General features: G+C 44.2%; 1 protein-coding gene across 1 annotated transcript in view; it reads left to right on the plus strand.

The window, feature by feature from the left end:
- The window catches only part of KCP (kielin cysteine rich BMP regulator), a 521,393-nt gene that overhangs the window by 330,771 nt on the left and 168,549 nt on the right, over nt 1-22,073 (plus strand). Inside the window, exons 38-39 of the mRNA XM_069229392.1 lie at nt 1,052-1,142; nt 10,557-10,639. Coding sequence (XP_069085493.1) covers nt 1,052-1,142; nt 10,557-10,639 — 174 coding nt within the window. The remainder of the gene's footprint in view (nt 1-1,051; nt 1,143-10,556; nt 10,640-22,073) is intronic.

The raw sequence follows: 22,073 nt of genomic DNA on the forward strand, positions 1-22,073 counted from the left end.
AAGGCTGCGTCATGCTGACGTAGCCTTGTGCCAAATAGTGATATTCATTGGCGGGACCTCCTTTGACGGCAGTTCCCACCTACACATTATAAATGACTGCCTGCTTGGTGGACATTTATAAATGTGGCAGACAGCCCCTCCACCATGGGTTCAGAGTAATTCAGCCCCCCCCCCCCCAAGGAACGACGAGTCTTACTCCAAACTGTAAATAGATGCTTAGTCTGACATATGACCTTTGTCTTTGAACGCACACTAAATCTAAATTTAAAGGCATTTTTAATTGCTCATTCGCCTTCTGAACTTTAGCATTGTTATTTGGGGTGTTGCAGCACCCCAGCACACCTACTTACAGCCCCTATGATTAGTAATAACTTCTGAATGAACTTTCCATATTTATTGTGATGACTGTGTTACTCTGTATTTAGTCTCAAACTTCAAACCACATCCTTCGAGCTAGACCGTTAATGCTTGATCAAGCTACAATGGAGTGCCAAGAAGGTTTGGTAGGCCAACTTCCAATCTTAGAAACAATACCCGACATCACGGTCAGCAGGCAGTACTTGCAGTTTCAACTTTGAAGATACTAGGCAGTTTTTGAAATAACAAAGATTTGGATAAAAGCCTGACAGGCCTTCTGGGGGATAGTCACATTTGGTCTTCAACAATCACAGAGTCTTATTTAATGACCTATCTAGTAGTTCTCACAAGGTGCCCTGGGGTTCTCTTAGAAAACATTCACATTTGGTCCTCACAGATCGTAGAGAGCCTTCTTGAGCATAGTCATGTGTGTTCTTTCACTAATAACATAATAACATTACGTTGCCTTTGCCAGGGGCCTTCAAACTCCTGCCCCTTTGATGGTCGAGGAATTGAAAAAATGATTTTTTCCATGGTGATAGACTATTATATGTTTCACCTAAACTGTTCTTATTGGAAATTGGGGCTACATAAAATAAAAAGTTCTTAAGGCAAACATAATAATAAAATACAGAAAACATCCTACTTGTAAGCAGTATAAGTTAAACATTCCCTTTTTTCCTTCGTTGTGCAGGCTGGTTCTGTTCAGTGTGTACGAAAACTGTGTTCTCCTGCTCCTTGCCAACATCCAGTGATGGGACCCTGTGACTGCCCACTGTGCCAAGGTGAGTGTACACCACAGATGAGTCAACTGGGCCACTTTATGAATGAAAGGAGTTTTCTTCAGAGTTTGTGTTATAAGCTAAATCAGTATTACACTATCACCTCTGGGTGTTAAGCTGTCTGGAACAAACATTACGGGGGTTATTCTAACTTTGGAGGAGGTGTTAATCCGTCCCAAAAGTGACGGAAAAGTGACGGATTTACCACCAGCCGTATTACGAGTCCATTATATCCTATGGAACTCGTAATACGGCTGGTGGTATATCCGTCACTTTACCGTCACTTTTGGGACGGATTAACACTCCTCCAAAGTTAGAATAACCCCCTACATGTAATAAACCATGCTCAACGCTGTGTCTGAAAGTACGTGAATAATGAGTAGCATCGTTGTGTAATACCTCATACATAATTGTGTTATCACATCTATGGTCTTCTCTGTCTAATGGAGAAAGTGAGTGAGTTGACGAAGGTGGGTTAGAACTAGGACAGTCTACTCTCCAGTCTAGATGAACCCTCAGATCTCTAGGTCAGAAACAACTCAGCTGAAGAAATGCAGCTTGGTGCAAGGTTCAGCTCTTTAAGCGGAAGATTCCGCACCACATAGAAATCCTCTTGGTGGTACATATACATGTCAGAGATCCTGAGGACAGATGGTAAATGCGCTTACAATATGTGAGTTGGAATTAAACAAGAATTTATATGCTTTGCAAAGAATACATTACTATCAAATAGCAAAATCCTGTTAACAATTTAAAGACCCAGTGCATGTTTTTGGAATTCATATGACATCCAGATTGCAGAGCATAATTTCAGCTAATATAGTATTTTCACTAAACCACCACTGGCCCAACAGTCCTGTTTACTTACATATTTAGTTACCCTCGTAGACCAGAGCTTGCAGCTACAAAAAGCAAAACCTGGATGAACATAAACATAATTCTTCACTGACCTTTGTGAATAATGTGACATAAGGCAAAATACATTTTTTCTGGGGCCAGCAGGCTGACAGACCATTTCAACAACACAAAGTACAAGTAATGCCTTCAGTTTGTGAATTATCAACTGAGGAATAGAGGCATTGCCCTATTGCAACTGCCATAGCCCTGCATTGCTGACCTAGGGCCTGATGTACATACCTAGGATAGCGATTTCCAAATAGCATTTTTTTCGGAATCACTATTTGATATTAACTATTCTAAATGTAGGAACATTTTATTTCCTATTTAGTGATTCCTAATAGGTGACAAGTCGACCTACCTCATTAATATCAATGAGGAAGGTTGCAATTTGCGGCCCATTAGGAATGACAGCCATCACAGCAGAGACCAGCAGACCACCATGTCTCTGATTGCTTTTTAATTAAAGCAATCATTCTTTTTTTAATGAGATGTGTTTAAAAAGAAAAATGAAAAATGTAACTTTCATTTTTAAACATTTTCAAACCCCCTCCGAGTTTGTAAACGGGTGAGCACCACTTTTCAATTAGTGGTAAAGTTATAATGTTTTGTAACTGGAATTTGGACACAAAAGATTAATAAATACTCCTGGATATCAGCCTATGAAAGGGACGATCTGAACACACTCCTTCCAAATACCAAATAAGTAAAGCAAATTGCATTTAAGTAACAAGTTACTGATTCGCATTTTGCCTTTTGTACATTCAAATAAGGTTTTTTGCTGTCACAAACGGACTGATACTGCAAATCGGGCCATTTGCAACCTCAAAAAACCTTTCTACATATGGCCCTAAATATTGAAAAAATAAATAAATAAATAAATATATATATATATATATATATATATATATATATATATATATATATATATATATATATATATATATATTTAAATAAATATTGGCAGGGCTACTGCTACCACATTCTCATCCTTTGTGTTTTTTGTGTTAGTTTTATTTCTGTCTAGTCCATGTGGAAGCTTAGCCTTTACATGCTAACATGCGCAAGGTCATCTGCTTTAGTGTTAAAACACAAAACAGGAAAAGGTAAGAGTTAATACTTTAATATGCTACAAATAAGTAGGTACTTCCTTTAATCTACATCAGGTGGGCTACAGCTTAACTGTTCCCTCAGGAATAAACTCTTCTAGCCTCTACATCCTAACGGGACATAGAAAAGGAAAAGGCAAGGAAGACAGAACTTACCAAAACCTGCAAGGGAAGGGAGGGAAAAGGTTACAAACAATACACTTACATTAAAACATCTACTTACACCTCCTGGTGGAGTACCTTCCTGTGGTAGACAGCAACTTTGCTGACCTGCTTAGCAGGATTCATCAGCAAGCCCACAATTGGGAACTCCACCCACAAGCTCTACTACCTTTCTCTCTCCAGTTGTATGCCCCACAAATAGGCCTGTTCACTCACACCAATACAAAATACCCAAACTGCGTCCCCAGGTATCCACACCCTCAGTCCATAAGCATTTCTCAATAGATGAACTGGTCACAGATATTTGTCTATACATTTAATCCTTTCCTCACTCCTTCCATTTGTGGTAAGGATGATGCAGCAGACATTCCTTACACTCATTCTGATGGCTCCCAGACAGCTCAACCAAATGATCTGGTAAGCTGAGGTCCTAGAGTTTGGCTATTTTAGTCTCCCACAGTGCATGACTGTCCTCCGTGAAGCCCGCAAACCGAATGCTATACATAAGTAGAAAAGGTTTGTTCACTATTGCCAAACATTATTGTGTGGATATCCTAACACATCAGCAGGCTGTGGTTGGCCAGACAGTACTAAGAACTTTGTTCCAGACATCTGCACCATACACAGGCTAATGAATGGAAAATGTTTCCCTGTAAGCATCGATTCATAGTTTGAGGTACTGTAGATTCACTTGTATGCACCCTTTACCCCAGAGCTTCTGTCTGCTGCATATCTCACCTCTTGTTGCCTAATTTCTTACACTCTGATTCCGCATGGTCACCATGCAACCTTCACTTGCCATTCTATACATATGTTCACTTTTTGTGCAAAAAACAATCTTAACATGGAGTTTGTCTCCCTGCACTTTGTCCAATAAGGAAGCAGTCAGGGAACCTGAGACTTAAAAGACTTCTTAAAAACTACAACTTGTAAGCGTCTAGCTCCAACACTATAAGACAGGAGCATGCAGAGCATGTGAATCTAACAAATCTATATAGTATGAATAGATGCTTAAAGGGTAAATAACATTTTCCTTTTCAAAGAAGATTTGTGCATGCGTCCTTGATGTCCTTTCCAGGGGAGATAGTTGAATTCCTTCTGGCGGAGTAGGTTTATGGTTTCTAAAGACTAGAGTACACTCCAACAACTGCTCATTGGAAACTTGCGCATCAGAATGTTGTAAGTTCAGTACAATTTTGATAATTAGCCAGCCTTTCACAACATACGCTTTACCATATTTCAGCATTTCCTCTTAGAAATCTACACCTGTCTATTATTTTTCAGTGACTCCAACACCAAAGAAATACTCCACTTCATTGATGGTAGCAATCATATCCACATCTTAGCTTGTAGATATGTCTTGTTTCTGGCTAGGTACAGGGAGGCATGAGAGGCAATCAACTCTAGGATTGTTTTTGCCAGCAACAAACGCAATTTTAAAAGTATAATCCTCTCTGTGGGCAAATAACCCTTACCAGGAGACAGAATATAAAAAGTTTGTAATCAGATCTTAAGGCAAATTTGCTTCCCCAAACAAAGGGTCTGATTACAACTTTGGTAGAGGGGGTTAATCTGTCCCAAGTGTGACGGAAATCCCGCCCGCCGTATTACGAGTCCATTATATCCTATGGAACTCATAATACGGTGGGCGGGATATCCGTCTCATTTGGGATGGATTAACCCCCTCTGCCACAGTTGTAATCAGGCCCAAAGTGTCTGAAGTGGTTGATGGCCCATTTACATGCTAGCAGTTCCATTTTGTCCTTGAAGCTAATTCTATGTTTTCATGCATTCTACCTTGCATGATGGAATGGAACACCTCCCATGCCAATAGCACTCGCATCTACAATTATGATACTTAGAACTTCTGGGGAAAAGATTCAAGGTGGATGAAGAGGCAGTATAATTCATTATTGCCCAAAAGTGGCCTGTTGACATTCATCGCAGTCATAGTCTTTTCCTTTACGTAAAAATACAGTGGCATGAATATTTGACTTTAGATTGATAGAAGGAACACTTTCATGCAGATAGGACTAGATCATTATATGACAAACATGTACAAAATCCATTAAGAATTTCAATATGAGACTTCACATTTTTAGAAAACAATGAGAATATCATCCTAGGAAAGACTCACACTTGAATTCAGATCTTTGAAATGGCAATACGTGCTCTTTGGAAAACAAAAGCAGCCGATTCCAATTGAAAAAGCATCCTCTGGTAACTAAAAGTCCAAATAAAGTGATTATGAAGACAGTTAATTGTATGGATTCTGGTGCTAGTTGCACCTGATGTAGGCTGTTTGTAAAGTTTAAGAAATGGTGGCTCCCTGTAGTGTGCACAACATGTAACTTGTGTTGAGTTACAGGTAGGAATCAACTACAATGCAACTGTTCAGAGTTCTCAGGTTTACACAATGTTGCTCATTATTACTCTTTTTGGGAAGGACAATGGGAGAAGCCCATTCTCATACTCCACTGCAAAATTGAACCCCTTGTTAAACTAAATATTCTACCTTGATTTTCATATCTTTCCTGACACTGAGTAGTACACCTGCAATTTTTCGTTTGACCTGTACCGCCTCATTTTGTTTAGAACAATTATATATTGGAAACCTTGAAGAGTAATTCCACAAGTTGTTGTTAAAACAGCTGTAAAGCATTCCATCAATGTATTTGCAAGGTCGAAGCCATCAAATCAAAATTCTAACACTTAATTTGAAGCATATGTTGAGTGTTATGCCTAGTCTTCTTTGACCCTACCATCTGAAAACACTGATTCATTTTATACAATATAGGTTTTAATTCACGCTGATCTGTATTTAAATTTCACATCAGTGCCAAAATACCTCAACAATTCATGCCATTTCTTTAAAAAGATATGCCTGTTTTGCCAGGATTTTGTACCTCAATGTTCCCCAGGACTTTATCAAAATAAGCTCTATTATTTATAGTAGATGGTGATCCGAGTCCACTCTCACTGTCAATTCCTTTCCAAAAACTTGAATCATATACATTATATGGATCGTCCTCACCAGCTACAGAATTTATAGAACTCAATACAAACACCATGTTCATAAGCTTGTCCCAATTCTTTGGTAATGGTTCTCCCTCTCTGACAACTGCTACCCTCAAGTGAAACAGCTTCTCTACACACTGTGGCAAAGTACCAAGTTTGTCAGACAGTCTCCATTCTTTACCTAAAGCAGGAGAACCCTTGAAATCCTTTAAGAAAGCCACAGGCAAGGTGCCTCCAATAGCAGACAGGTGTAGCATCACATTTCTTTCTCTAGTGGTTCCCATCTTTTGTGCTGTAGACCTTACACTGCACACTGCACACATCCAGGTGCTTTTTTGCCATCTCTTCATGAACCTCCTTAACCCAAGAAACCAATTGCTCGATTACTGTAAGATAAATCTCTCAGTCCCTATAAAATCTCTTGTATTTTCTTGGAGTTAGTGTAAGCATTAATTGATCTAGGTCACTTTGTCTGCTGAGGTTTCCAGGTTACAAGTGTTAGCCAATCTTCCTATTGGGTTTTAAACTACAGGTGTTAAAGTGGTGATGTTCTATAGTAACACTTACAAAGGGTTTGAATTATTTCTTCAATTTAATCAAGGCACCAACAAAATCACTTAGATCTCACTCGCTAATAGCTGGCACAACTCCTGGTAAGGTTCTAAATATATTTTATTCCTCTGACCCCAAGCAGTGAATTTTACCTCATTTAGTAGCCACCTTGTAGGTTAAAAAATATTTGTTTAACCTTTTCCAAGGAATGAGAGGATCACCTTTACGTTATCAAATAGTAAGATGATCAACAAAAGGCAGCAATATCAATTACTAATAGCAGAAGTTTAAAAAGTCAAAATGTTCATGTGTTCAGGACAGGAACAAGTAAATACATAGAAAAGGTACCTATAACAATGTTGAAATGTTCCATCAGAAGGGAAAAATATATCATGTTATGCCACAATTTCTAAACACAGACGGTGGTCCCTTAAAACTTAATGAGGCATTCAGATTGTTTCCCAGCAAAGGTAGATGGTGCAATAGTATGTAATCAGCAGATAGCACTAATAAACACAGGAGACATAAATACATAAACTCAGTGATGATCATCTCCATAACATCTCATACGTCCACCAGTGACCCCATCCTGGTTGATTGGTCTGATCACCTGCAAATTCCCTTCACAGTGTCTTTCTCAAACATGAAAAGTGTTGGACAACCGAATAAAGACAAATTCTGATTCAGAGACACCAGTAAAATTGATACTGAAACCATGGCTAACCTAACCCTATAAAACATCTTCCTGACAATTCCTCACCTCAACATCAATGAGGCCACAGGCAATTATAACTCCTGCGTTGACTCCTTGATCGGGGAATTCACGTCCATCAAGAGTAAATACAGTGGACCCAAGCCCTCTTGCCCCTGTTCTACAAAGCCCCCTACTAAGAAAGGAAAATATCAGAAACTTGGAGAAAGACTGGTGACAAGCACCCTCACCTTTAAGTCTAATGAAGCTTTGTGCTGCAAAACTAAACTACAAAGGCCACATCTTCAAAGCCAATATATCACATATCAGATCCCTCCTGGATATGGCCAAAAACAGACTGAAGCAGCTCTTTGAGGTAATTAATCAAGCCAACAAACCTTCCTTTAACCACTCCATTTAAGGCATGTAAGATCATATGCAAACACTTTTAGAGTTCTATGACAAAAAAGTAAAAGACATTAACATCTCCCTTCCCCTCATACTCCATAACATAGTTGAATAGAACCTTGCATGGGACTGCAGCCATGGACCTCTTTCTCCCCAATCTCAGAGGCAGATCTGCTACTAACTATATCCAAAGTGAAACCCCTTTAACGCTTCTGTGCAATGGCATAATGTGCTGCATCATCAAATCACTAGCTAACCTGCTTCTCCCCATTTGGACATTCCTGGTTAACTCATCCCTGTATCAGGGTTCATTCCCAGACTGTCTAAAAGGTAGTCAAATTCCTCCTGTCCTAAAAAAAAATCACTCGGCCCTAACAGCTTCAACGACTTCTGCTCAGTCCCTACCCTGCTTCCCCCAAACAAGGTGATTGAAAGTTGTGTAGCCTCCCAACTGTCTTCCCATCTCAAGAGTAACAACCTCCTTGACTCCCTTCAATTCAGATTCTGTGAGGGCACAAGCACTGAGATTGCAATTCTGCAGATTGTGGATGACTCTCTCCGCATCCTTAACACTGGTAACTCCTGTCTACTGGCTCTCAACCTCTCTACTGCATTTGACACTGTCAACTACTGGACTTTGGTAGACACCCTGAAGCATAGAATGGGTACTGATGATCTTGTTCTTAAGTGGTTCACCTCCTATCTAACAAATCGCTCCCAAATAGTAAAAATTGGAAATTCTGTCTCAGATCCAGCCATCCTGCAACAAGGGGTCTGTCAAAGTTTAATTCACTCCCCAACCCTTATCCATCTCTACTTCAAACCCTTTTACACGATCTTCAGTAACTCAGATGTAATCTTCAGACTATATGACAACATCATTCATATCTACCTTAACTTCACCCACCTATCCAACTCCCCAAATAGAATTCAAGCTTGGCATGCAATCTTCTCAAATTAAACCCAGCTAAAACTGAATCTCTTTTTATTGCTCCAAAGAAATCTAACTCTTTGATCCAAGACTAGATGGATCTCCTCCTGGTCATCAACAGCTCCACCCCTGTATCATTCAGAATGCTAAACGTCTTGGATTCACACTTAACAGATACCTTAATACCACAGCCATCTCTCCTCCATGGATAAGAGTAGCTGGTTCCAGCTAAGGCTATTTTGGGTAATCAAGAGCCTTATCCCAAGCAGAAAACCTTAAACTTTTTGTCCAGACACTCACACTCTCTAGACTGCACTATGGAATTCCACTTCTTTCTGGCATTCCCAAAGTCCGCCTAGGTCCACTCAGAGCAGTCCTACATGCAGAAGCCCTCTTTGTGACAGGCCACAAGAAATCCGATCAAATCTCCCCCATTCTACACTCTCTTCAGTGGCTTCCTGTGGAGGCGAGAGCTTAATATAAAACTCCCTGCACCACTCACAAAGCTCTACACTCCCCTTTACCCTTGTACCTCTCCAAGAAACTGAAAACCTTTGGCACCCAACAAGATTTAAAAAAAATTCCTTTGCTCCTCCTTAGATCCACCATCTTCAAGCACAAACGATCACTTCACCTTCAATGGACATACATGTTTTCTATTTGTTATTGATAATTTCTGGCTTTATTGTGAAGTGCTCTGATGCCTCCAAAACACATTATTTGAAATGACATTCAATAAATAAATAAATACATAAATAAACAAACCAGAAGATGATGTACAAGTGTTGGGAAATCACTAGATAGCGCTCGAAACTGTCAGTGACTTCTGACAGAAACTACTTCCTGGTGTCAAAGCGTAACATGTGAGGCAGATTCGGAAAATAATTGCTATTAAGACAAATTGGAGACACTGCAGCCATAGTCTACTGGCACTAGGCCCCAAGAGACTAAACTGGCAATTCCCTCTCCATTGCCTTTCAATTTCTCAAATCCCTTGTCAGAATATCTTTGGTTATGTAAAGGTGTAGTCTTTAGGAAAGACTTTTGGAAATGACACAATTGAGGATCTGTATGTATATATGTATGGTATTTACACAGCTTGAATATAGCCTAAAGGCAGCAACGCTTTGTAATTTTCCAAGGCAAAGACACAGTCAACGTGTAATTGGAAGAGCAGATGGGTGCTAATCCCGCAAGTAGACTGTTACTGCATCATAATGTAGTGTTATTTAAATAGGTATGTCTTCAGCTCTTTCCTAAATCGGAGCTGGTTTGGGGAGTCCTAATGGACATGGAGATGTCATTCCAGATCCTGGAATGACATCAAGTAGATGGAAAAGGCCTTTTGCATTGTTATGCTCTTTGATGCCTGTCTTTGTTTCTATTATGAGTGTGTCCTGGCTGTGGGTGCCAAAAACCACCAGAGATGGTGAGCTTGCCAGCTAAAAGTACAAGTGATAACATAGCGATGTTATGTGTTTCTTCAAACAGCTTGATTGACTGAAGATAATCTGACCATGAAAATCCAAATCTTCAGCTTTTATTTTCTAAGTAGAGACATCTATTAAGTTTGCAAACTAACCAATATTTTAAAAACATGTGGACCTTAATTCAGTCTTATTAGCTGCACTTTTTTCCCATTTTTCTAGGCTGTTATTTTGAAGGGACAGACTATGTGGATGGTGATATCTTCCCCTCACCCAAAGGTGGATGTGAGCAGTGTCGATGTCAGGTATGTGGGCAGGTGATGCAGAAGAAATGAAAAAAATACACCAAAGCCCTCATTACGAGTTTGGCAGTCTTAAGACCGCCACACCCGCTGTGGTGGTCTTACTGCTGCGGACCCGGCGGTAAAGACTGCCGCATTACAAGTTGGCTGGTTTGGCCGAAGCCAAACCGCCACAACGCCGCCCGCCCGCCAGTGCGGTCGTACCGAAGCAGTCGGTGGTGAGCTCCTCCATGCCGGCGGCAGGCCTCAGACCGCCAGCCATATTAGGAGGTAGCATACCATCAGGCTTTTTGAGGCGGTCGCACCACCACAAAAAGCCTGGCAGTAATGCACCCGGTGACAGGAATCTTCATTCCTGTTGCCGGGAGACACCCCCCCACACGTCCACACACACGCACACATGCACCCACACACCTCCACACTTACAAACACGCACCCCCACTCACCCACCCACTCGCTGCATACACCCCCATTCACTTGGGGAGACACACTCCAACACGCACACTGAAACACGAATTCACGCACTTACACGCACTCAGGCACACCCATGCAAACACGCACACAAACACCCCCATTCACACGGACATAAGCACACAAGCATTCACATTCAATCGCATACACGCATGCATTCACCATTCCCTACCACCTCCACAGACACGCACGCATTCACCACCCCGCTCCCCCTTCTGCAGACACGCACTCATACTACACCCCCCCTCCGCCTACTTGCACTCACGCACGCAGACACCCTGGCATTCAAACTACCACACACACAATCACACACGCAGACACGCACACACAGACAACCCCAGACGATCACTTACCTTTTCCATACAGGAGGTCGTCCGTGAGGGGATGGGTCCCAGTGCTTCCACTGCTGGCATCACACCACCTTCAGGACAACACCGCGCCTTATTACAGCTCGTAATATGGCGGGCAGAGTCTTGTTGGGGTAGCGGTGCTGGTGGTGGAACCGATTCTTCAACTCCGTTGGCCAAGCCGACGGAGTCGGATTTCTGCTCGTAAATGGGCGGAAGTCCTTTTAGCACTTGTAATATGGCGGCCTGCTGGCTGCAGCGGCTTCAGCGATCTTCAAAAAGGACCACCAAAGTCATAATGAGGGCACAGGTGTTGATGAATTTCTTACTTCCTCCATAAGTAGGACTGAAAGTGCATGCTTCTTCTTGGAAGATGACTCGTTAATTTCAATTCATTCTTTCTTTACCGTTCAGTAAAAGCTTGCCCTCATTTTCAGATGAGCACGTTAATAATGTAACCATATTTTATGTAAACAAAACAACCATATTTCATGTAAGAAAAACAACAGGTTGAAATTACAATTTAACATGGTAGAGACTCCTAGTTGCAGATTCCTTACCTTAGAATATTTCCCAGGAGTCAGACTGGATCTGATAACTTTCAAGCAGTACCACAGTACGTCGGTTTGTGGTGTTGTTCGGCTCCCCATCGGCTTCAACCACACCAGAAGTGGTGTGTGCGGTGCCTATATAGGAGCCATATTAGCATGCCATCAGTTATTATCTTTCCACACCTGTTAGCACTGATCAGTGAAGAGCTACACCTCAGGCACTTTTTGACTGTTTTTTTTTTTTATAAAGAACTTTTATTGATTTTAAGATGAACAAGAAAGAAAATCCAAATACAAAAATAAATAGCGTGGCACCATTAATTAGAATACTTCGTTCGTTTTACTGGCCCCTACGGGTTCTGCAGATACTATGTACATGTGTTCATTTAGTTCTAAGTCAGTAGCTCTCGATGTTGCAGTGAATGAAAGTATTATGTTCGTGTAGCCTAGACACGGTTCCCTTATCGATGGAAAATTATATCTTTGGCCAATGCTACCCCCCCCATGAGCTCCTATTCGGAGAAAGCGTCCTACGGTCAGTCCAAATGTCACAGACAGGTTAGGTGTCTAATACATTACCCCATTTCCCCCACACTCTATTGTACTTGTTTGGGCACCCCCTCGCTTAATATATGGGTTTTTCGCATTGCGCACTTGACTGTTTTTTCTTAAACCTTTTTGCCCACACTAACACTTTTTCGAGACCAATGTTTAAAGAAAATATATTTTAAGATATGCGAAATATAGATACTTTTTATATTATGTTTCAACACCAGAAAAACTTCAAAAGAGGAATGTACTGTTGCTGGACATCGATTTGGAAGTAAGTAGCAGTTTTACTCAAATGCGCTTTTACACAGTAAAGACTAAAAAGTACTTTTACTGCAATGGGGTCCTTGTAGACAGGTCTTGGTTTCTCCTGTCGGTTATAGGGTGCTAGTAGAGCAAGGTCACTAACAACACCATTTGTACAGTTTTACCTGTGCTGGGGCGTCCAGGTGCAGTGGTGCTGGACGAGTCTGGTGCCTTGTTCTCTGCACCATTGGTGAAGGGGGACAGACCCTTAGAAACAGGCTGAAAAAGGGGACTTGGGGACAAGTCTGAGAACTCCTGGCAGGGGCTCAGTCAGTGGAGGTCCTGGGAGCAAGGGAACACCATCAGTTATCGTGAACCCGGGCCGTGGCCCTCGGGTGCAGAGGGGTTTTGGTCGTCAGTTGCTTTTGCATGAAGGTGCCCACAATTCTTAGGGAGACCTACAAAGAGAGGACAAAACAGGGCAGTCGGTCCACTCTCGATGCTGACGTCCCTCGTCGGCCGGTCTCTGGTCATTGCGTTGGAGGCCAGTCTGGACTCAAACAAGCGGTGGTTGCTGCAAGGGGTCCGGCACCCCAGGTATTGTTGCAGTTTGAGTCGTGTAGGTCCTGGGGTCTTTTCACTGGTGGGGAGATGGGTTGTTCCAGCCGGAGCATGGTGACCTCCTCCTGGATAGCTGCTGCATTGGTGGACCCAGTGGTCAGCGGAACGGTGAACCAGATGTTGTGGTTGGTGCCTGCAAGCTGCAAGGAAGTGGCTTTTCCACTTCAAGGGAGATGCTGATGGCTTGGTGAAGTGTTAGAAGTCCTCCGAGGCTTTTGGGAGATGCACTGCTGCAGGACGAGTCAGGTTGTCGCAATTGTTGGCAGGCTTTGGTGCCAAAAGTCCACCAGCAGTCTGCAGTTCTCGCTTCTTTGGCTCTTCCTTGTCCTGTTCTTCTAGTGTCAGATGAATCTCTTCATCTGGTGTCAGGAGGCCACCTAAATACTGAATTTAGAGCATTTAGGGGCGTGTAGAGTTGTAACCAATGGGCTACTAACCCTTGGGGTGACTACACCCACTATATGACCACTTCCTGTGGGAAGTGGGCATAACCCTATCCCAGATTTCCTAGTTTCACCAAAAACAAGATGGGGGAACCCTTCTTTAATAGAGCACATCAAGCTGCCCACTTTAGGGGTGTGACTAGCCTGGTAGCGCACCACGCCTACCAGCTTAGCTAATTTCCCACCTGTCCTGGTGCCAAATGGGCCTCAGGACATGGGGTGGCAACTCCCAGATCTGGGGGAAGCTGCAGTCATGTGCAAAAGGCTGCAGGGTCTTGGGAATCCCTGGTCTTAATATGCAGATTCACTAGCCATCCTGCTGGAGGAGGTGATAGCACCTTCCTCTGGAGCAGGCGTTGTTTCTGGCATCAGAGAGCACAGGCTCCCAACTCCAGAGGGTCAGAAATATGCCTGTGGTGGCTGGGTGGCCGATACCAATCAGCCAGAACACTAGAGGGCACATGTCATAATAAGTCCAAGAATGGCATCAGTCTGGATTTATTAAAATGAGATGTTTTATACCAGACACCCTAGGTTTCAGTGAAGCCAGTATGTAGCTAGGTAACTTGTGTTGACCAGTGCCCAGTATACACCTCAAGTTGGCTTCCCTGTTCACTTGCAATGTCTAAGGAATTGAACCAGACATATCTGGGGCAAATCTGCTCATGCAGATATCTCCTCACATCAAATATAATGCACCTTGCCTTAGGGCTCTAAGACCTGGTGTAGGGGTGACTTATATATATTTAGATGCAGTGACTGGGACATGACACTTAATGTGCTTGCCATGTTGTGTTTTCACCAATAGCTTGCACCATGACATGCAGTTTATGATGGCCAGCTATGTGCAATTTGTTTGGGGGTCCCTTAGGGTGACCTAATACATGCTGCAGCACTTAGGGACCCTCTCTAACACCCAGGCCCTAAGTGCCAAGGGTACCATCTACTAGGAACTTATAGAGGTACTAATGTGTGTGCCAATTGTGTACAGTTAGGCTTTTTACTTTGTTTTAGGGACCTGTTTAGCAAGAAACCAGTGCACCTCAGTCGAAAAACCTCAGTACCAGTGAGAAAAAATTTGGAGTGACGATGTCCAAAAGGGGTACTTTCCTGCACAACTCCTCCCACCCCCCACCCTACGAAAGGGAATGAAACTAACTTTTCCCAAAAGAGTCTTAATTGTCTAAGTGGAAAAACCTGGAAAGGCCATTTGCATTGGCATGGTCAGTCCCAGGTCTGTGTTCCACTGTAAAGCCCATACCCATATGAGATGGACCATCTCAACAGTTTAGGATTTCCCCCCTTTATTTGCATCAACCATCTAAGAGGCCTGTTTTCAGTTAGAACAATGAAGTGAGCACCAAGCAAGTGGGGTCAACTTCTTCAGGGACCAGACCGCAGCAAAGGCTTCACTCTTAATGGCACTCCAACCCTGTTCTCCGGGGAATGACCTCCTGCCAAGAAAAGCAACAGGCTGGTCCTGGCAATCATCGTGGTCTGGGATAGAACTGCTCCTATGCCATGCTCAGAGGCATCTGTCTGCACAATTAACTGCTTTGTATAATATGGAGCTTTCAGAATGGGCACTGAACAGTGCATCTTCCAGGGTGTCAAAACACTTTTGACAACTAACTGTCCAATTTACCTTTTTAGGTTGCTTCTTGGGGTGGGTTTTGTGAGGGGTGTCACAATAATGCTGTACCCTTTCAGAAACCTCCTGTAGTACCCAGTCAAATCAAGAAATGCCCTGACTTGGGTCTGGGTTTTTGGAGCTCCCAGTCCAGAATAGTCTGGATCTTGGGTTGTAAGGGTTGAACTTTGCCTCCACCTACAAGGTGGGACAAGTATATAACAGTGCACTGCCCTATCGGGCACTTGCTGGCCACTATAGTTGAGTCCTGCATTTTGCAGTGCCTCAGTGACCTTTCCAATGTGGATCTGGTGATCCCGCCAAGTGGAGCTATAGACAACAAAATCATCTAGATATGCTGCACTAAAAGACTCTAACCCAGTAGGGACTTTGTTCGACAACGTTTGGAAGGTGGCAGGGGCATTCTTTAGTCCAGATGGCATTGCAGTGGATTGGAAGTGCCCATCTGGGGTTGAGAATGCTGTCTTTTCTTTCGCTCCTGGGGTCAAACCAATCTGCCAGTATCCTGATGTTAAATTAAAGGTACTGAGAAATTTAGCTGAACCCAGCCTGTCAGTATGTTTGTCTGCTGTTGGAATGGGTTGGGCATTTGTCTTGGTGACAGTATTGAGACCTCTGGTGTTCACACAAATCCTCAGCTCTGGTTTACCTCCTTTGGAATGAGGTTTGGGGACCAAGATTACTTGGCTAGCCCAGGGACTTTCAGAGGGCTCAATTACCCCATGTTCCAACATCTTGCTGACTTCAGCCCTGATGCTTGCTCTGACTTGATCAGACTGTCTGTAGATTTTGCTTTTGACAGGCAAGCTGTCTCCGGTGTCCACATTATGGGTACACCAGGTAGTCTGGCCAGGGCTCAAAGTAAAGAGCTCAGCATACTGCCTCTGGACTTGCCTGCAGCCAGTCTGCTGTTGGGCAGTGAGGGTGTCTGATAGGACAGATCCTTCAACTGACCCACCTGCAGGGTTGTGGAAGAGGAGGCCAGGGAAAGGATCACTCTCTTCTTCCTGGCCCTCATCAGTGACCATCAGCATGGTCACATCAGCCCTGTCATGGTAGGGTTTAAGGCAGTTCCATGATTGCCTTAAACCCTACCATGTGAGGGCTCCTGGAGGGGCTCCTAGAAGTGCCAAGGACCACCAGATAGGTGACCTCCTCTTTTTTTCAAGGATAGGGTAGACTGAACTCCATTTGTCCTCAGAGGCCCTGAGAGCCATAGGCCCCAACGCCCATAACTTCGGCCCTGGACGCTAAACCAGCAGTGCAGCTTTTTGGTCAAACCATTGCTTCTGGAGCCCTCAGCTTGCCTTAAGGTTTTTGTTGGCTCTTTCCACGGTACTCAGCCATTCTGGAATGTAAGCCCAAAACATAATCCATGATGTCTTGTTTGGGCTATTTGAGAGGCATCTCACAGCCTTCCTTCACTAGACTCAGCGGTCCCCTAACAGGATGGCCAAACAAAAGTACAGGGGGACTAAAACCCACTCCATTCGGTGGAACTTCTCTGTGGGCAAAAAGCAGGCATGGCAAAATGACATCTCATTTCCTGAGTTTTTGAGGGAGTCCCATGATCATACCTTTCATGGTTTTGTCATATCTTTCAACTAAACCAACTGTTTGTGGGAGGTATGGGGTAATTAACTTATAAGTCACACTGCATTCCTTCCATATTGCTTTAAAGTAAGCAGACATCAAGTTAATGCCTCTGTCTGAAACCACCACTTTAGGTGAGCCCACTCTAGTAAATATACTGATTAGGTATTTGGCAACTGCAGAGGCAGTCCTAAGAGGAGTTGCCTCAGGGAACCTGGTGGCGTGACCCACTACCACCAGTATGAATTTGTTCTCTGATGCTGTCTGATGGTAAAGGGGACTAACAATGTCAATCCTTACCCTTTCAAAGGGAACTCCAATGACTGGAAGTGTAATTAAGGGAGCCTTTGACTTGCCACCTGTCTTGCCACTATCCTACCAGGTGACAGTCCTTTACCTTCTGGGACATACCTGGCCAGTATAAGTGGTTGACTGACCCACTCCAGGTCTTTGTCTGGCCATGATGCCCAGCTATCGGTTGTCATGGGCCAATGTGAGTAAGAACTCCCTGTACTGCTGAGGCACTACCACTCTCATAGTGGCACCAGGTTTGGGGTCTCTGGCCTCAGTGTAAAGAAGTACGTCCTCCCAATAGGTCCTGTGGGAGCCACTGACATTTCCCTTTTCCTGGTCAGCACCTTCCTGTGTCAGGCTTTCAAGAGTGGGACAGGTCCTCTGTCCCTGGCAAAGTTATTCCCTAGAGGGTCCCCCTGGACTTAAGAGCTCTGCCGTTTAAGGCCCAAGTTCTTGGGGCTCAGTTCCCCCAAGGGTTGACAGGTCTTCTCCCTGAGGAGAGGGGACCGGATCTTGTGTCTCCAGTCTCCACAGAAGCTGGTTTCCCAGGCGTCTTGCCTTTTCTCTTGTAGGGTTAAGCCATTATTACATTCTCCAACACCTCTTTTTCACCATGGGCTTTGCTCTGTGCTCTGGGTTTTACGCACAGCCATTCAGGTATAATCAGCTTGGCTGCATGTTTTTTCATGTCTACCTCAGCTCATGCTGAGGTCACCAGATCAGTTCTTAGTAGACATTCTACAGGAATTACAGAGGACACAACCACCTCCGTTTGTCCAGTAACCTCTCCCCACTCTAAGGTCACAATAGCCATGGGATTAACCTTGACAATGTTATCAGCATTGATAACTGGATAAGGCTGTCCAGTTATGTACTGCTCTGGGAATATCAGTTTTTCAGTCATCATGGTGACATTTCACCTCTATTCCTTGGTGCTTCCACTTCAACCCTATTGAAATGTGGCTTTTGTCTGTATTTCTCCAGGTTTCTGGGCCAGACAGCAAGGGTAGGTACATCCACCCACCCTCAGAGATTAAAATGGCTTCAGTGTCTCTCTGAACTGGTCAGGGCACACCAAGGATCCTATCTAGAGACTCACCACCCCAGTAGAGGTGGAGGGAGTACTAGTAGGGGCCTTTTGAGACAGGAAGAGTCCCCACTTTGGCCTTACAATTGAAACACCAAGCCTTTTTGGGATCCCAGTTCTTACCCTGGTACCCACCCTGTGATTAGGAATTGTCTTGGGCCCACTCTCCTTAGCACATTTTTGGGGGCCTCTAGAAGACTCTTTGGGATATTCCCCTTTGTGCCAACCATTTCCCTATTTCCCTAGAAGGGGGGGCAGATTAGCAACTCCTTTCTTTTGGTCACCCCCACCATGGGCCCTCCTGGACACCCTTGTTTTGAGACAGTGGTCTGCCTTATTCCCCAACTCTCGAGGAAAGAGCAGACCTAAGTCCACTAGGTACTGATGTAGTTTTTCTGAGGTACAGTTGCTAAACAGATGCTCCTTCATAATCAAATTGTAGAACCCTTCATAATCATACACCTTACCACCTTTTAACCAGCCTCCTAGTGTTTTGACTTAAAAGTCTACAAAATCTACACAAGACTGACTCGAGTCTTTGTGAGTCTCCTTCAACTTAATTATGCACTCTTCAGTGGAGAGTCCAAAGCCCTCAATCATGGTATCCTTCATGAGGCCATAGGACACACAGTACCTTCCTCACTAGAAGCCTTTTTTACGAGTTAAGTGGACGGTTTAGGCCGTCCGCCGAACTTCCGACGGGGAGGTTGCCACCATCGTGGCTACCTCCCAGCGGGACCCATTGGGAGTTTCCCGCTAGATCAGTGGGTGGAAACCTGAGTTTCCGCATGGCGGACTAGCAGGAAACAGCCTACAGCATTGTCTCCGGCTCGTAATCGAGCCGGCGGAAATGTTGTAGGATGCAGGGTGCACCAGCACCCTTGCAATGTTCACTGTGTGCAAAGCAGACAGTGAACACTACAATGGTGTTGGCCAGTTGGGCCCCTGCACTGCCCATGTAAAGTGCATGTGCTGTGCAGGGCCCCCCCTGCACCCGTTCTCCGCCAGCCTTTTCATGGCGGTGCTATCACCATGAAATGGCTGGCAGGGAATGAGGTCGTAATCCCCAGGGCAGCCCTGCTTCAAGTGCTGCCTTGGTGGATTAGGACCGACGCAACTGCCAGAAAGCTGGGATCTCCAATCCTGACGGAGCTGGTGGTCCCACTGTGGCCTGACCACCATGGTCTTAATATGGCAGTCCAACCGCCATCCGCAAGTCTGACGGTCAAGTGACCACCAGATTCATGATGAGGCCCTAAGTGTCAGGAGTCTATCCCTGCACTTACCAGAGAAAAGGTTCCAAAGTAGAGAGCCCCAATACTTTTGGCTGAGCTTCCTTATTCTACACGCCCTCTCAAATGCTGTAAAGCATTTGATGACACCATCACCCTCAACATATTTGGGGACAATCCCATTGGGGATTTTAGGTTCGAAAGATTCCTCCCTATTTACTTTGTTGCTGTCACCATTCATAAGTGCTAGGCCCATCTCAGCCCTTTCTTTTTCTATGACAAAGATCTTGGCCTCAAGGGCTACTCTTCTGGCTAGGCTTCCCAGCTCTACGTCTGGGTCCTGTGGTTCTTCTATGGGCCTGGGTGAGCCTGGCTTACCTCAGGTACAGTTTTAGGGTAGAGGTTTCTGTTGTTTCCCCCCCCCCGGACAATGGAAGGGGAACCCTCTGTTTGAGCACTGTTGTCATGCTCATGCTCACTGATTGGATCTTCACCCACTTCTTTAGTGGTTACCAAACTCAGCAAGCAACTCTTGGAATTGTGCCTTTGTTGGTCGAGGCCGAGGTACAATTTTGCAAGCCTTGCAGAGGTCCTTTAACTGCTTCAAATTAAGATGCAGATAACAGGTGAGGTTAAGCTCCTCAACTCTATCCTCGGAGGTTGACATGTTTTAGAGTAGTTGGGACCTTTTTACCCCAAAAAATCAAACAGTTTTCAAGGGTCTCAATATCTAATAACTTTGTAAATGTCTTACACAGTTGGACTGAGGAACATAACACAAGGCCCTAAAAGTTCAGATTAGAAATTTTGCAAAATCAAAAGAATTGGAAAAATATTTTTGAACTCAAGTCAATTGTGAGTTTCTTCATGGAAACACCTATTAGCAAAGTAGTATCAGGAAAGCGAACTACCAATGTAGGACTCTGGCTACCTACGTAGTGTTCCAATATAAGGGGACTGTATGCAGATAGTCCAGACAACCCTTATTAGTTTACAGGGGTTAAAAGTAATAATCCCAAATATTTTATTTTGTGGTAGTGTGGGCAAGCAGTTTAGACTCATCAGAGGGTAGTGCTAAGCATCTGTTGAACACACAGTCAATAAATGAGACACACACTCAAGAAAAAACTCGAGACCAATGTTTAGAAAAATATAGATTCTTTTTATATTATGTTTCAACACCAGAAAAACTTCAAAGAAGGTAAGTACTGTTGCTGGACATTGATTTGCAAGTAAGTAACAGTTTTACTTGAATGTGCCTTGATGCGGTAAAGACTTAAAAATACTTTTACTGCGAAATGGTCCTTATAGACAGTTCTCGGGTGTCCCCTGTCGGTTTTAAGTTGCTAGGGGAGCAAGATCACTTACAGCATTGGTTGCTGCAAGGGGTCCGGTACCACAGGTATTGGTGCAGTTTCGCTCCAGTAGGTCCTGGGGTCTTCTCAATTAGTGGGGAGATGGGTTGGTCCTGCTGGAGCTGGGTGACCTCCTCCTGGGTGGCTGCTGCATTGGTGGACCTTGTTGTCAGCAGAACGGTGAACTAGATGTTGCGGTTGGTGCCTGGAAGCTGCAGGGAAGTGGCTCCACCACTTCAAGGAAGATGATGATGGCTTGGTGAAGTGCTGGAAGTCCTTCGAGGCTTTTGAAGGATGCACAGCTGCAGTGCGAGTCAGGCTGTCGTGATTGTCGGGACAGGAGCAGGTAGGCAGGCAGGTTTTGGCACCAAAAGTCCACCAGGAGTCTGTAGTTCTCACTTCTTCAGGTCTTCTTAGTTCTGTTCTTTTTATGTCAGATGAATCTGTTCTTTTCGTGTCAGGGGGCCACCTAAATACTGAATTTAGGGGTGTTTAGGGGAGTGTACAGTAGTAGCCAATGGGCTACTTACCCTTAGGATGACTACACCCACTATATGACCACTTCATGTGGGAAGAGGGCATACCCTGTCCAAGAGTTCCTAGTTCCACCAAAAACAAGATGATGGAACCCTTTTTTCGTGGAGCACATCAGGCTGCCCACCTTAGGGGTGTGACTAGCCTGGTAGTGCACCACACCTACCTGCATAGCTAATTTCCCTCTTGTCTTGGTGCCAAATGACAAGAGGCAAATCCCAGGTCTGGGAAAGCTGGGGTCGCATACCAAAGGTGGCAGGGTCTTTGAAGTCCCTGGCCTTGGTATGAAGATTCACTAGTCATCCTGCTGTATGAGGTGATAACAGCTTCCCCCGGAGGAGGCATTGCTTCTGCCCTCTGAGAGCGCAGGCTCTCAACTCCAGGGGGTCAGAAACATGTATTTGGTGGCAGGTTGGTTGGTACCAGTCATCCAGCACACTAGAGGACTCGTTGGTTTTAGGAG

Source organism: Pleurodeles waltl, chromosome 4_1 (assembly GCF_031143425.1).
Source record: "Pleurodeles waltl isolate 20211129_DDA chromosome 4_1, aPleWal1.hap1.20221129, whole genome shotgun sequence".
NCBI classification, from domain to species: Eukaryota; Metazoa; Chordata; class Amphibia; order Caudata; family Salamandridae; genus Pleurodeles; species Pleurodeles waltl.